The sequence below is a fragment of the Zingiber officinale genome, chromosome 5B, assembly GCF_018446385.1.
Source record: "Zingiber officinale cultivar Zhangliang chromosome 5B, Zo_v1.1, whole genome shotgun sequence".
Taxonomy (NCBI): Eukaryota; Viridiplantae; Streptophyta; class Magnoliopsida; order Zingiberales; family Zingiberaceae; genus Zingiber; species Zingiber officinale.
In genome coordinates this window covers 130,553,993-130,569,532 of record NC_055995.1, presented here as the reverse complement: position 1 = coordinate 130,569,532, position 15,540 = coordinate 130,553,993, and the positions used below count along the sequence as shown (strand labels likewise).

The 15,540-nt window shown below is 36.9% G+C and overlaps 1 protein-coding gene across 1 annotated transcript; it reads right to left on the bottom strand.

Moving 5' to 3' along the window:
• Window positions 1-2,195: 2,195 nt before the first annotated feature.
• Window positions 2,196-3,548, bottom strand: LOC121987051 (protein ABERRANT PANICLE ORGANIZATION 1-like). The gene has a single exon (XM_042540958.1). It carries the CDS (start codon window positions 3,546-3,548, stop codon window positions 2,196-2,198), a length of 1,353 nt encoding a protein of 450 aa, XP_042396892.1.
• Between the last annotated feature and the right edge of the window lie 11,992 nt (window positions 3,549-15,540).

Here is a 15,540-nt window from a genome sequence, read left to right as displayed (position 1 = left end):
AATAAATTTATAAACAAAATTATAAATAAATAAAAACTATATTTAATAATAACTTATATATAAATAACATTAAAGACTAAATTTAAATTTAAAATTATCGTGATTCGACTAAATTAAAAAACAGATTTATAAATAATTTTATAATGGGCCTCTAATATTAGAAACATATAATGTTTAAAGTGAGTAAAGAAACTTTCAATAATAGATTTTTGAGATGAAATTTTACAGCTTAATTCAACCTTTTTTTTAAGATAGAAAAATAATCCCGAGAGATGATTTTTTCCATCTCTGTTTTCATATAGTGAAACTCAGCTTTTAGTTTGATTTAAAGACTTATCTCTAGGGGTGTTCATTTGATTCGGTTCAGATTATTTGAGTTATTCGGTTCGGGTTATTCGGATTTTATAATTTTCTAAATCCAACCAAGAATCAAACTGAATTAATTATAAACAAAATTACCCGAAACTAATTCGGATTATTCGGTTCGGGTACCAATTAATCCAATATTCTTTTCATTTCAAATTTTCAATCTTCTTCAAATAAATAAACTCTTAATAATTTACATTTATAAATAAATAAGCTCCAAATTTGATAAAATAATTTCATTCGATGTAAGAAAAAAAACTTACACATTCCAAATATTCCAAAAATTATACTAAAAAATTAAAAAATATATATTAATTCCTTATTCGGGTTTCGGGCGGATTATTCGGATGGAGAGTTAAATCCAAAATCAAACCATTAACACAATTAATATTTCGGGTCAGTTCATTCAACCGACCCGAATTTCATTTAACCAAACCAAATAACCCGAATGTTATTTAGATTAGGCGAATTAATGGATCGACCCGAATAATGAACACCCCTACTTATATCAGCACACATCGATCGTGCTTCCAGTTTTACAAGAGACTGATCATATATACAAGCAGCCAATGTCTTTCACGGCTATGTGAAAGAAAACACAGCATATGCAAATCTATATATATTCGACCAATTAAACATATATATATATATATATAGCCTAAACTCATCGACAAAGGATCAGGTAATATAATTAATCATGTACACATTGAGCAAAGGAACTAAACCAGTACGTATTTTTCTGTGTTTTCAAATCAAAGAGATCAGTATTTTTCTGTTCTGTTCCTTCTAGTTCTGAACCCCATCCCCTCTTTACATTAACATATTTTATTCCACTACAAATTCAAGAAGATAGATAGATAGATCCCTGCACAGCTGCACTGGTAAGATCTCGCAGCTAATCTCCAGGCCCCGCAGAGCCAGTAGCTTCAACTCTTTCTATTCTATGCATATATATATATATTTGTATATAATCGCAGTATTGCATGGTATATTAATTTTGAGAGGTCAGGTGCAGTGAGGGGTTGTGTTTGCAGGCTTTTAATTATAGCGTTTCATGCATGTGAGTACTGTGAGATTCTTCCTCTTCTGTATAGAAAACTCCCCATCTTGTACTCAAACTGCAGAAAGCCAACCCTTTTCCTGCCCTCTCCCACACACAGGAAGGCGAGATTTACTAAACCTCTTCCCCCTCCAAATAAACTCATGATAGTACCAAACATAAATAATCGCATATATTTATTTATAGCAATATGCCTCCTTCCACTTTAATTTCATGGTCGCATTCCAATCTCGCCAACCATGCACTGCGCCCATTCATGATCATGCTACAGCGTGCAACAGTTCCGTGATCATGCTACAGCGTGCAAACCATATTCCATGAACTACCTTTGCTGCTATCCAAAAGGCCAACACCAACGTAACAACCACTCTCACTACTCCTGTTCAATGCCATTCCCATTCTGTATGATGTTTTAATTTGAAGGGTTTTTTTTTTTTGTTTTTTAATAAAAAAGAAACAAACAAACAACCGAACAAAGAAAGAAAAAGTGCATGCAAAATGTATCAAAGATCATCGATTTCAGACTACAACAGGAAACCTAGCTAGAGGATTAGATAAGTGTAGTAGTGAATAGTGGTTACATGCATGCATATTGCATGGATCATGAAGAGGTACAAAGCTTGTTAACTAGTATACTCTAGCTAGAGGGAGGGAGCCACTTGCGATCGATCGATCGATCGATGACTAAATTGACAAACAGGTGAAGTGATGAATACTGATGATCATGTGGATGCTACGAGAGTAAGAGTGAGGAGCTCTGGGTTGCTAGCTAACCGTCGAAGCCTACGGGAGGCATGAAGGAGGATGAATCGAGCAGCGCCATGCAGGGAGTAGCCAGGCGCGGCACGTAGGCGAATCCGCGAAGCGTGCCGATCACTCCGCCGGGTCCCTGGAGGAAGGGGCAGGGCGGGGCCCAGCGCCACTCCTTGCGGCGGACGTGGAAGAGGAGCACGTCGTGGGAGGCGCGCATGGTGATGACGAGGAAGTCGCCGTGGCCGACGCACTCGAAGCCGCGGCCAGCCTCGGCGTCGCAGAAACGGGAGTGGACGTCGTGGGGCATGCGGTCTAGCTCCGACCACGCGCGGCCGCACGGCTGGAGCGACCACACCCGCACGCTCCGCGGCACGCTCAGCTTGCTCTTCTCGACCGCCGCGACCAGCACCACCCGCCCGCCGCCGCACTCAGCGATGCTGGGAGAGCGGAGGAAGCGCCGCATCGGCGGTTGGATCTTCTCCCATGCGTTGGAGGCGACGTCGTAGGAGAGCACACCGAAGGGGCCGCAGCTCATGCCGTAGAAGCGGCCCGCCGAGGCGGCGTAGGCCATGCGCCCGGGCTCGAAACTGCAGAGGCGGGGCAGCGCGCTGCCGGTGGCCCAGGGGGAGTAGAAGCCCGTGACGCCGTCAGCGTGGAAGCACTCGGCGGTGAGATTCTTGACTGCGAAAGGGGAGATCATGTCGTCGCCGGCAAGAACGGTGCAAATGGAGGAAGGCCCGACGGCGAGGCCGACGGTGGGGAAGAGGCGCGGGGTAGGGGAAGGGGGGAGATGGGCTGCGAGTTTGGACAAGAGGTTGCAGAGGAGGAGGGTCTTGGAGCCCGCGTCGTCGGAGATGAAACAGAGCACCCCGTGGGAGGAGGCGGCGGGGGAGAAGCCGGGGGGAATGACGGCGTCGAGGGGGATGCGGTGCCAGGAATCGGCAACGGGGTCGAGGAGGAGTGCCGGGGGAGGTGGCGGCCTCGATGACGATGAGGAGGCGGCGGCGATAGCCGGGGAGGATGCATCGGAAGGTGCGGACGAGGAGGCGGTCGTGGAGGGGAGGAGGAAGAAGACGAAGCAGGGGAGGGCGGGAGCGAGGCGAAGGTGGAGCTCAAGAAAGCTATCGGAGAAGACGAGGGAGTACCAGCGCTTGCAGACGGCGCGGGCGCGAAAGAAGGCGTCGGGGGGCAGGAAGGCCAGCACGCGGTCCACCATCCCCTGCGGCAGGTGACGCCATATGCGCGGGTCCATGTTTACCACGGTAATTAAGCTGGCAGACGAAGAGGCGGAGGAGGAAGAGGAAGCGCCGGCCCCGGCCCCTGTCCCGGCCCCCGCGGTAGTTATGGAAATGGTGAAAGCCTCCTCCATAGCGCGCGCACGACAGCAGCAATCTATGAATGGCTTGTGGCGGTGAGTGGAGAGTCAATTAGAGGGTAAGATGGTGTCGAATATAAGGCAGAAGAATAGCAAGGAGAAAGAAGAAGCTGTACAAAAGATAAAGAAAAAGGAACAAAGAAAGAAATACAGAAAGGAGAGAGAATTGAGAAGGGGAATGGGGAGACACTACAGTAGGGTTTCTGTTGTGTGTAGTCTTTTCAATCTATCGATCGTCATCATCGCATCTCATCTCATCTCATCTCATATCACATGAGCCGGCGAAGGACGAATTAAGGGACAAAGAGAACAGCGATTGTGAGTGGGCGTATAATGTACATGGTTGTGTACCGTTGACGTGAGTTATAAAGCCCAATTCAATGGCATATCTCGTATATACCGACCATGTTGTTGGTACGTAATCAAAATATGGGGAAGTTAGAGTGTTTGACTATACATGATTCAACGATTAATCACACACTATATGAAATTAAAGCATTTACCAATCTCTTTAACTAATGACAAATTTTTGTATCTATGCATGGTTTGATCTTAAGACTTCTATTTATTTATATACTCCTAAAGTATGTCAATATTTTTGAAAACTCTTTTTAAATATTGGTCTTTCGATAGAGCTATCCTTGTTAATCACAAGGAAGACAATCCTATATATCTTAGGGGTTTGGGTGTTTTATGATTGACCTAAGGATCTAGAAGATAAGTGTCGATCAACAACTATCATTTTCAAATATGTATAGATTTTCAAAAAATATTTATATAATGTACTCAATTAAACATGAAATATCATTAAACATCATAACGTAGACAACTATTTTGAAAATATTTTTAATAAAAATAATCCTATAAATTTTTGAAAACCTTTTTAAAAATATTTTCAATTTAAATTGTCCTAACATCTCACCTGTTCTATGTGACTCAGTATACACAATACATGGTAGTTTTAAAGTTTTGTGAGATGAGATTTTCAATTTTAATTTGATTAAATTGTTTTTCTAAGAAAGTTTGATCTTGTGTTAAATTTAAACTTAACTTTGGATTTGACAAGCCATTGTTTTTAGAATAAGCTTGTAAGTTGTGATGAGTCACATGAAATATTATTAGAGTAACGACTTGCCTAAGACAAAGTTTTTCCAACATCCAACTCAAGAAACTTAATATTAATCTTTGATCTAACTAGTCCAGATTGGACTAATGTAGCTTCAGCTAGATCTACAAAATCGATTATACCAAGGAGAATACTTATGATTCAATCTAGTATCATCTTAACCCTCTTTAATACGTATTATGAGTCAAGATTAAACTCCTTCTCCTTATATTTGCTCTATTTACCTGTTATAAAATAAGCAATAATCACACGGATAGAAATGCATGCCAGGTGAAGCATGACACATTGCAATTTACAAAAATATACATGAACATGACAAATATGAACACGTATATATAGAATCACGAAAATTAAGTCAAACAAATCATATTTAAAGCGTTTGTTTCTAATAATATATCAAACTCAGATTTGATATATTTTATGCTAAATACTTCAACACATTTTAATTTTTGTTAAGTTTTATAGTTTTCTCAAGTATAATTTATTGATTAGTTCCAATGTCATAAGGTACTTCATTATAAATAGGTTTATAATGAAATTTAGGTTCTTAGCTTGGGTTTGAGTTATACTTGTAACTCAAGTTTATATTTTGAAAGTTTGTAAAATTATCAATAATTTCTTGTAACTTATTAATTTTGTTTTAAAAATATTATTCTATTTTTTTAATTTTCTAAAACTTGTAATTTGAAAGTTGAAGATTTATCTTTAAAATCTGAATTTTTAAACGTTAAAAACTTATCTTTTGAATTTTTAAAACTTAAATATTGATTTTTCAAACTTTTAATTTTTGAAAAATGCTTTTTATGATTTTTAAAATTCAAATTAGTTTTATCATTTTTAAAATTTGAAATATTGTTTCCTTTATTTTTAAAATTCAAATTTTGATTTTTAAAAATCTTGAAATTCTAATTTTTATTTTTGAAAATTAATTTCTGATTTTTCAAATCTTTAGATTTTGAAAACCGCTTTTCTAAATTTTAAAATTTTAAAAATTATTTTTACGATTTTTTAAAATTTGAAAAATATTTTACTATTTTTAAAAATTCTTATCATAATTTTGAATTACTTAAATTTGATTATTAATTAGATTTATATTGATTAATTAAATTTGAATTAATTGATTTATTTTTCAAATTAATTTTTGATTAGTCAGGTCAAGGTTTTAATTAATCTGACTAGGATATAGACTAAACGGATCATCATTTTAATTGATCCATGTTGGTACAACCTATCTCAGGTCAAAGTTTATCAAGTTGACTAAACTTGAATGAATTCGATCTTGAGTTTTGATGTTTGACAATATGTGACATAGAAGTCAAGTAGGTCATGGAAGACTAGATACTTGATTAGGAAAAGTCTTAACTGAAGGTTATGCAAAGAAAGTCCAAGTGGGTTAAGGAGGATCACACGTTGGTAAAGGAAAGCCTTAAATGTGATTAGGTAAGGGAAAGCCGAAACTGAGGTTAAGCAGGGTAGAAGTCTACTGAGTGACTAGTCATAGCTGAAGGTTAGGTAAGAGAAAAATCCAAGTGGATAATCAGAGACTTGGTAAGGAAGTCCTGGCAGGTCAAGATTGATTGGATGTTAGGTAATGTGAAATCCAAAGAGGTCAAGGTTGACTGAATATTAGGCAAGGGAACCCTAGACTCGGATAAGGGAGTTAGGGTTGGGCAATCGATTAGGTAATCAATTGGATTGATTGCCCAATCATTGGAGGTCATTCGTGGCGGCAAAAGGTGATTGTCCTAATTGGAAGTTAGCCAAACGAGAAGTTCTAATTGGAGGTTAGACAAATGAAAGTCCTAGTGGGACTAGGCAAACCTAGTTGGGAACTATGTTAAGTCCAAAGTGAGTTATCTGAGAGCTAAACACTTGACACAAGGGATGTCCTAGTGGGACTAGGCAAATCTAGTTGGAAACTAGGTTAAGTCCAAGCTGGGTTAGCTGGGAGCTAAACACTTGGCACAAGTGAAGTCCTAGTGGGACTAGACAAATCTAGCTGTGAACTAGATTAAGTTCAAGGTGGGTTAGCTGAGAGCTAAACTGGCACAAGAGAAGTCTTAGTGAGATAGGCAAACCTAGTTTGGAACTAGGTTAAGTCCAAGGTGGATTAGCTGGAAGATAAATACTTGGCACGAGAAAAGTCCTAGTTGGGAACTAGGCAAGAGAAAGTCCAAGTTGGTCAAGGGTTAATCGAACATTTCATAAAGAAGTTCTGATAGGTCAAGGTTGATTGTATACTAGGCTATGGAAAGCCCCAACAAGTCATGGAAGACTTCGGGTTGGATAAAGGAACCCTAAAACTAGGTTTAGGGGATTAGGGCTAGACAATCGATCAGGTTGTCCAAAATCAATCGATTAGGTGATCGATTAGACACTTTCCTCGTGAAACAGAAGGGTTATAGATCGATTGGAAAATCTATCAAGATCATCTCCAATCAATTGGGTAATCAATTGAGAGGTGTTTTTCGTGAAAAACAGAAACTTGGTGAATCGATTAGTCGATTCACCCCTTCTTAATTGATTGAGCATTTGATTGAGAGAAGTTTTTCACGAAGCTTAGTGAATCAATTAGGTAATTGATTCAACCTTTCTTAATCGATTGGGCTAATCGATTAAGGCATTTTGCGAGAGAATATAAAGGTTGAGAATCGATTAAGGCCTTAGTGATCGATTGGTATGACTCACCAATCGATTAGGAATTTGAAAATGAGTCATTTTGCAGGTGAATAATCGAATGATGATGTGATAATCAATTAGGGAAAAACTTAATTGATTAGAAGCATCAAAGGAACCCTAGAAAAGGGTATTCATGAAGGATTGAAGCACGATTCTTGGCTGTTAATTCTTGAGCTCTCAGAGACAAGTGTTGCTGCATTTCCAGACATCTAAAAGCATTTTCCAAGCAAGAAGAAAGCAAACTAAGCAAGATTCAAGTATTGTAAAATTATTTTCGATTTTCATTTGTATTTGCTTCTTTTATTCTTGGTGTATAGTCGTATTTGTGCTTGCATGAGGCTTCTCTGCCTCTAAGAAGGAAGTATTCATAGTGCATATGTGAGTAAGGAGAGTGGACCCTTGGATTAGTCATCTCAAGGAGGTGGTTACCAAGTAAAGCGAATGTGTAATAATTGTTTCGAGTTTTTCACTACAACATCAACAAGAAGTGAAAGAAGCTATTCACCCTCATTTACTCTCGAGTGTCCTAATAAGTGTTATCAGAACCGCTCTTCATTGAGCTAATTGTTGGAAGAAGAAGCTGAAAGTTGAAGCCCTAATTTTCAACAAGTCAAAGATATATCATCATGGGTCTCATCCTCAAAATAGATTTCTGAGATGGATTCGGATATGATATCGAAGCACCTCCACCCTTTGGATTGGGAGGATTCGACCAATGGAATGGTAGGATTAAAAATGTCTTCATGATGAACATTGAAGAATGGTTCATTTTAATGGATGGATTTGAAGCCCCAATTGATGGTCAAGGACTTCTCAAGAAAAAGAATTGGATCGAGGAGTAACTCAAAAATCTAAGACAAACGACAAAGCAACCAAAATTTTAGTTAATTTATTGCCTAATAATATTTTGTGTATGATAGGTAATTACAAGGAAGCAAGTGAGTTATGGAGTAAATTGACCAAACTCCATGAAGATCCATCCTCAATGGAAAATAGAGAAAAAGGCAAAGAGGGAAACTTTTTGTTTCAAATACAAGAGGATTCGGAGGTTGAGAGGTGCTCAATATCTGAGGAGGTTATCGAAGAGGCATCCATCTCAAGGGATGAGGGAGAGTGCTCATTGACACCGGAATGAGAAGAAGTCTCAACTTCTGGAGTAAATGGAGACAAAGATTTCTCCACCTCTACAAGAGAAGGGAGCAAAAATTGTGAAGGTATATCAACTTCAATTTGTAAAAATAAAAGTCACATTATATGCTTTGAATGTAGGGAGTGGACACTACAAGAGTAAGTGCCCCAATTTAATGAAGAAGAAGACTTAAATTACTCTCAAGATGAAGGAGATGCTAAAAGAGGTTGCCCCCATGATGTGAAAGAGTAAGGAGTATATTGTGTGTTTCTCTTGTAATCAAATGGGACATTATTGGAATCAATGTCCAAAGGGGAGGAATTCGACCAAGAACAAAGAAGGAATCTCAAATCAAGTGGGAGCTTCAAAGGGCAAAATTAAGGTATCATTAGCTAATGATACTTATTTAAATCTTGATACAATGCATGCTAGAAATAAATTTCATCATTTTAGTACTATTTATCATGAAAATAAAAAAACATGAAAAAGCTAAAGAAAATTACAAAGCATTTCATGTTAGAACCACCTTACCTAAGGTTAGAAAGGTAGGAAATAATTTAGACAAGAACTCTAAGGATTTTAGATATATACCTAGAAAGAGAAATGCTCAAGGAAATCATGAAAAATCTAAATTTGAGAATTTAAGGAAAGAAAATCAAGTCTTGAGGTCAAGACTTGATAAATTAGAGAAGATCCTTAAGAAAATGACAAATAATGTCAAAGGATTTAAGAAACAAAACCTAGGTTTAGGAAGACAAGAGTCATCTAAGGACAAGAAAGGTTTGAGATACAAACCTAAGTCCAAGAAAGGTATGACCTTATATCATAAAGTTTCATATGGTTATGGAACTAACTCTAGGTCTAGGAGTTAAGCCAAGGTTATAAGGGAAGCTATATCTCTATAATTGACCTTGAGAAGACTAGTGTGACTAAGGCTTTTAAGAAGCCTAGGAAAGTTATTAGAAATATATCAAGGGAAGTTATCCCTAGTAAATACCTAGAACACCCAAGAAGCATCAATAGGTATTGAGTTCATAAGAGTATATTCTCTACACCCTAGATGAGTTTAGAGTGTGTCAACTCTAATTGGAAGAGTAGTTAACCCAACTACGATGAAGTTGAAACTTTAGGAAATTTTCAAGGTATTGTGATATCTTGAAAATAAGAGATGATTGTTACTCTTGAGAGTAAGGATGTGCTAATAAAATTTGAAGAATTAAGTCTGATTAAATTGACACAAATAGGATAGAACTCAACGAAATATGAAGTTAAGATTTTGACATATTCGAGAAAGATAAGGACAAACTTAGGTTTATTTTTGACTTAGCGATTAATAATGATATTAGAAAATCTAGGTATTTTTTTTATGTTAAACTTACCATGTTTTGTGTACCCTATCACATGTCATGTCATCATATCATATATCTTGCATGGAAGAAGATACATATCATACATACATCATTCAAGTCAAGATATGATAGATTTTTGTTTGAAAATATGCATTTGATGTATATCATGATCATTATCATGTATTATTTTTAATTTCTTATAATTAAGGATAATGACATTAATTGACATCCTAGGTAGGATGATCAAAGCTAAATTACTTAGTTAGATATGTATGATATCTTAGTTTTAGGAAAAACTATTTTACATCTCACAGAACCATAGATTTAACTTGTATATATTTTTGAGATACATTAGATACAAGTAAGATATTAGAAAGATGAACAAAATTTAAGATATTGATCTAGTGCATCTATTATTAGCAGCTACCAATCGATTAGAAATGCTGATTTTGGTTTAAGTAATATGATTTTAGTATATTAAGCTACATTTAATCAAGTTAACCATCTCTAACCCTATTAAGTGCTTAGGTTAGCATTTAGGGTAATTTTCTTGATGAAAATAAAAAAATAGTTAAAAGATACTAATTTGGTGTTTAAGAGGAGGTTTAGATTCGAGATTGAATTTTTAACCTCATGATTTCGTTTTGAGTTTTCCTAAAGATTTAGAAAATCAAAATCATTATTGGTGCAATGATAAAAGTTAGAGTATTCTTCGAGGGGGAGGTCTTCCTTAAAGATATGATTTATTTATTTTTTTAATAAGGAGACAATGGGAGATTGGAAATCTTCATTATTATGAATATATGCTCGAGGTTGAGCATATGATATAATTAAAGGTATGAGATTTTCATTGGATTCCTTTGAACAAATTGACTCACGGGAGCTAAGTTGTCAACTGAAGCATAGCAGTTGGTAGTGGATTTTAATTAAATAATGTTAGAGGATCTTCCTTCTAAGCTACCATCTATGCGAGACATCGAGCATCAGATTAATCTTTTTTTGGGGCTGAGTTTGGATAATCGATTAACAATTTCCTCAGTCCCAAGGAGGCTATATCCGTGAGAATTACTAGAGAATAATTATATTTGTGAAAGCATGAGCCTATGTGAAGTTTTTGCCCTAGTCATGCTGAAGAAAGATGGTTCATGGCCTATGTGTGTTGACAGTTGAGTCATCAATAAGATTACAGTGAAGTATAGATTTTTAATTCCCCACTTAAATGACATGTTGGATCAACTATCCGATTCTTGAGTCTTCTAAAAAATTAACCTTAAAAGCAGATACCACTAGATCAGCAAAAGGTCGGGAGATGAATGGAAGAAAAGATTCAAGATGCAACATTGACTATATGGATGGATGATCATGCCTTTTAGATTGTCCAATATATGCACCTAGCACATTCATGAGGTTCATGCTTTATATTTTATAGTCCTTTATGGGAAAGTTTGTGGTGATCTACTTTAATGACATCCTTGTATACAGTCCGACAGAGGTATCACACTTTGATTACCTCCATGCTATTTTTGAAAAGTTGAAAATGGAGTGTTTATTTGTTAACAAAAAGAAGTATTCTTTCTTTACTACATCGGTAACTTTTCTTGTTTTTATTGTGTCTGTTGATGGTATGCAGGTTGATAAAACAAAGATAAATGTAATCTTGTAGTGACCTCAATTGAGGACCTTGCATGATGTCAGAAGTTTTCATATCTTCTCTTCTTTCTACCATTTGTTCATCAGAAATTTTAGCATTTTGATTGTTCCCAATACCGAGTGTCTCAAGGAATGAGATTTCAAGTAGTCTAAAGAAGTAGAGGTTGGTTTTTAACTGGTCAAGCAGTAGATGATCGGGGCATCAGTTCTGGTAATTTTTGATTTTGACCAAGTGTTCAAGGTCAACTGTGATGCATCCGATATTGGTATAGGGGTGTTCTGAGTCAGTCTGGGTATACAGTGACTTTCTTCAGTGAGAAGTTGTCTAGATCCAAGAAGTATTATTCTACTTATGACTTATAGTTTATGTCATTGTACAATCCTTAAAGCATTAGCGTCACTACCAAGTATGTAAGGAGTCCATCCTATTTATTGATCATGAAGCCTTAAAATATATTAATGGTCAAAATAAGCTGAGTAGGCGACATGCCAAGTGGATGTCTTATTTACTAAAGTTAACCTTTACGCTAGGACATTAATCTAGGAGTCTAAATTGTCACAGATGCCTTGAGTTATTGCTCTTCATTACTTACTGTTTGGGTTGCAAGGTTGTAAATACAGTCCCACATTGAAAACACATGGGAAAGATCATGACTTTATAAGAGAAAATATATCTCTATTGGCATGAGACCTTTTGGAAAGAGCCCAAGAACAAAACCATGAGGACTTAGGCCTAAAGTAGATAATAACATACCATTATGGAGATATCTAAATTCTTTTTGATCATACAATTAGTATCAGAGCCCGGACTGCCAGAAGGTTTAACCGCCCACAAGAGCTATGGTCTGATTGAGTCATATGAGTACAATATTTGTTAGTATTAGCCATAGTGTCAATTATGAGATGATTGTAAAGGGCACATTATTGTATCATATTTCATTATAAATAAAAGGCAAAGTTGATTATTATATTTATTTCAGTTCAGTGCCAATTGAATAAATATAATAATGTCCTTGGGTAGTAGGTTCTTATCTACAACATATCAATTAGTTGAATTGATAGTGAGATATGTAGATATATATAGAACACTACTCTTAACTATTCCTAGTCAAGCATTAATATATAAGGACAATATTAATACGTTGAGACTAGCATGTAGATCAACGGATGACTTAATCTCACAAGTCATGAATATGAGATATCAGGTTGATACATGAGTATATATTAGAGAATATATACTAAATGACCCGCCATCAGAATGTTTCATGGATCGTTATATGAGTGTCATAAACATTCTCATGTGACTATTGGTATGAATAGTCCTTGGACCTGAAGTCACTACGGTTCCCTACATAAGGAGTTATGTACTTTAGTATCGGTAAACGTTACCTGTAACAAGGTGGACAATAAAGTCGATCACTGGGTATGCAATGAATTATGCGGAGGGATGCGAGTGATGTAGATGAGATCTATCCCTTCCATATGACGGAAGCGATATCTGTGGGCCCTTTGATTAGTAAGACACAAGAAAGCATGACCAAGTGCAAATGAGTCAATATGAGATATTGAGCTTATTTGATTGAATGTGTCTACTTAGAGATCAAGAAACACAAACATTGATAAGAAGATGACACGATCTATACCTCATTGATTAACCTAGATATCAAGGATAGAGGGATAAAGTCATACAAGATAATAGCCACGGACAGATTAGGTCGGATCTTGACCTTCTCGTCACTTGGGTAGCAATGATGTCTTGCTAGATGTCACTCATTGCTTATGTATCTAAATGTTGATTTAGGTACATTGTCAACGTTACAAGAACCTATTGGATCACACACAAAGAACAAATAGATTTGGAGATGGATTCATATGATGAATCATTGGATTAAGTCTAATTCGAATTGGACATATTGAGTTGGACTCAATTGGATCTAATTGTTAGATTAAGTCTAATTCAAATTAGACTCAATGAGTCAATTTGAATTAATGAAATAGTCATTCATTGAATTTGAATTGCATGAGGATTAATTGAGTAAGACTAGATTGAATTAGACTTGAGTTAGACTCAAGTGAGGAGACTTGAGTTATACTCAAGTGAGGATTAATGGAGATAATTATTAAATTTTGAAATTTAATAATTTATTTCATTCAATTTTCGAAATTGATTTGAAATGAGGAGTTACAAGTGTGATTCTTAATGGAGTGTAAATACTCATTAAGGCCATTAATGCTAATTAAGTATTTTCATTGGATGAAAATACTTAAGCAATTTTCTCTTCATTTTGGGCACTTCTTCATTGGCTTCTTCCTCTTCCTCTCCTCTCCTCTCCTCTTGGTCGAAACCTTCTCAAGGTTGCTAGCACAACCTTAGGTGGTTTCATCTCCATCTTGTGAGTTTGTGAGACAAACGAACGCTTGTTCGTGTGGATACAGTAGAGGGGCGAACGCGAGATCATGCTGTGATCCGAGCTGTCGGGAGTCCGTGAGCATGCTACAAAGGTATAATCTTTCATACTTTTAGATCTAACTTAGTATAAGTTTTGTTTCCCTTCGCATGGATCTTCTGGGGTAATAGGTTTTTTCGCTGTGCGTTTGCATGTTTAGCAACCTATTACCTTACAATATTGACCTCGAACAAAGAAAGTGAGGGCTCCTATGTTCGGATCAAGAGGACTAGACACCAGGTAGGAAGTCCTAGTTGTGACTAGGCAAAGGAAGTCCTAGTAGGTCGGGTGGACTGAGGGGCAGGAAGACCTAGTGGGTCGAGGATCGGACGTGGGAAGCCTATGATCATTTGTTTGAGGGGGGGGGGGGATTGTTGGGGTTGCAAGGTTGCAAACATAGTCCCACATTGAAAGCATATGGGAAAGATCATGAGTTTATAAGAGAAAAGATATCTCCATCGGCATGAGGCCTTTTGGGGAGAGCCCAAGAGCAAAACCATGAGGGCTTAGACCTAAAGTGGACAATATCATACCATTGTGAAGATATTTAAATTCTTTTTAATCCTACACTTACTACCATGAGTACCAAAGTTGCAGACTTTGAAGTCTTTGCAAATATATATGCAGCTGACCCTTTATTCGGAAGGATATTTCAGGAGATACATGATTGTCTCCTTCACGGTTTTATTTTGCATAATGACTATTTGTTTTATGGGTTACATTTGTGAGTTCCAGATTGCTCTCAGAGGTAACAAATTATGAGTGAGCTTTATAATGAGGGACACTTTGAACTAGATAAGACATTGACCCCCCATCTCTATTGATTTTTATTGGTCCAAGTTAACCAGTGATGACTCACTTTGTAGACTGATATCTATATACCAGTGATCTAAGAGGGTTCTTACCAATGAAGGTTTATACACTCCCTTTCCTCTTCCTGAAGCTCCTTGGTTCAATGTCAGTATAGATTTTGTATTGGGACTACCCTACATCCAACGCACCTCAGATTCTATTTTAGTTGTGGTTGCCAGATTTTCAAAATGACATATTTTGTAGTTTACACGAAGACTATGGATGTTGTCTGGCTTGCCCATCTTTACTTCAAAGAGATTGTGTGTTTACATGACATTCCTCAATCCATTATTTCAAATAATGATACTAGGTTTATCAGTCATTTTTGGAAGAGCTTATGTAAAAAATTGGGAACACAATTGAACTTTAGCAGTTCTTACCACCCCAAATAGATAGTCAGACTGAGGTGGTGAATCAGAGTTTGGGCAATATTCTAAGGTGTTTAACAAGAACTAAGTTGAAGCAGTGGACTTGGTGCTATCTCAAGCAGATCTAGTTTACCTACAACAGATCGAGAAACATAAATGTAAGTTTGAGTCCTTTTGATGTTATCTATGTAGGGAACCCAATCCGGGAGTCAACCCCTATCCTATGTAGAGGACGGTTCAACCCTAAAGCAGATGAGATGACAAAACATTTTTGAAGTATTCATGAGCAAGTGAAGCAAGCAATTCAAGAGAACAACACTAAGTACAAGACTAAGGTTCATTGTCATCGTCGTTAGGTACTATTTTGCAACTATGTTAGGACTGTA

Coding starts and splice junctions, on each gene's coding strand:
- LOC121987051 (XM_042540958.1), bottom strand. CDS start 3,548: ATGGAGGAGGCTTTCACCATTTCCATAACTACCGCGGGGGCCGGGACA.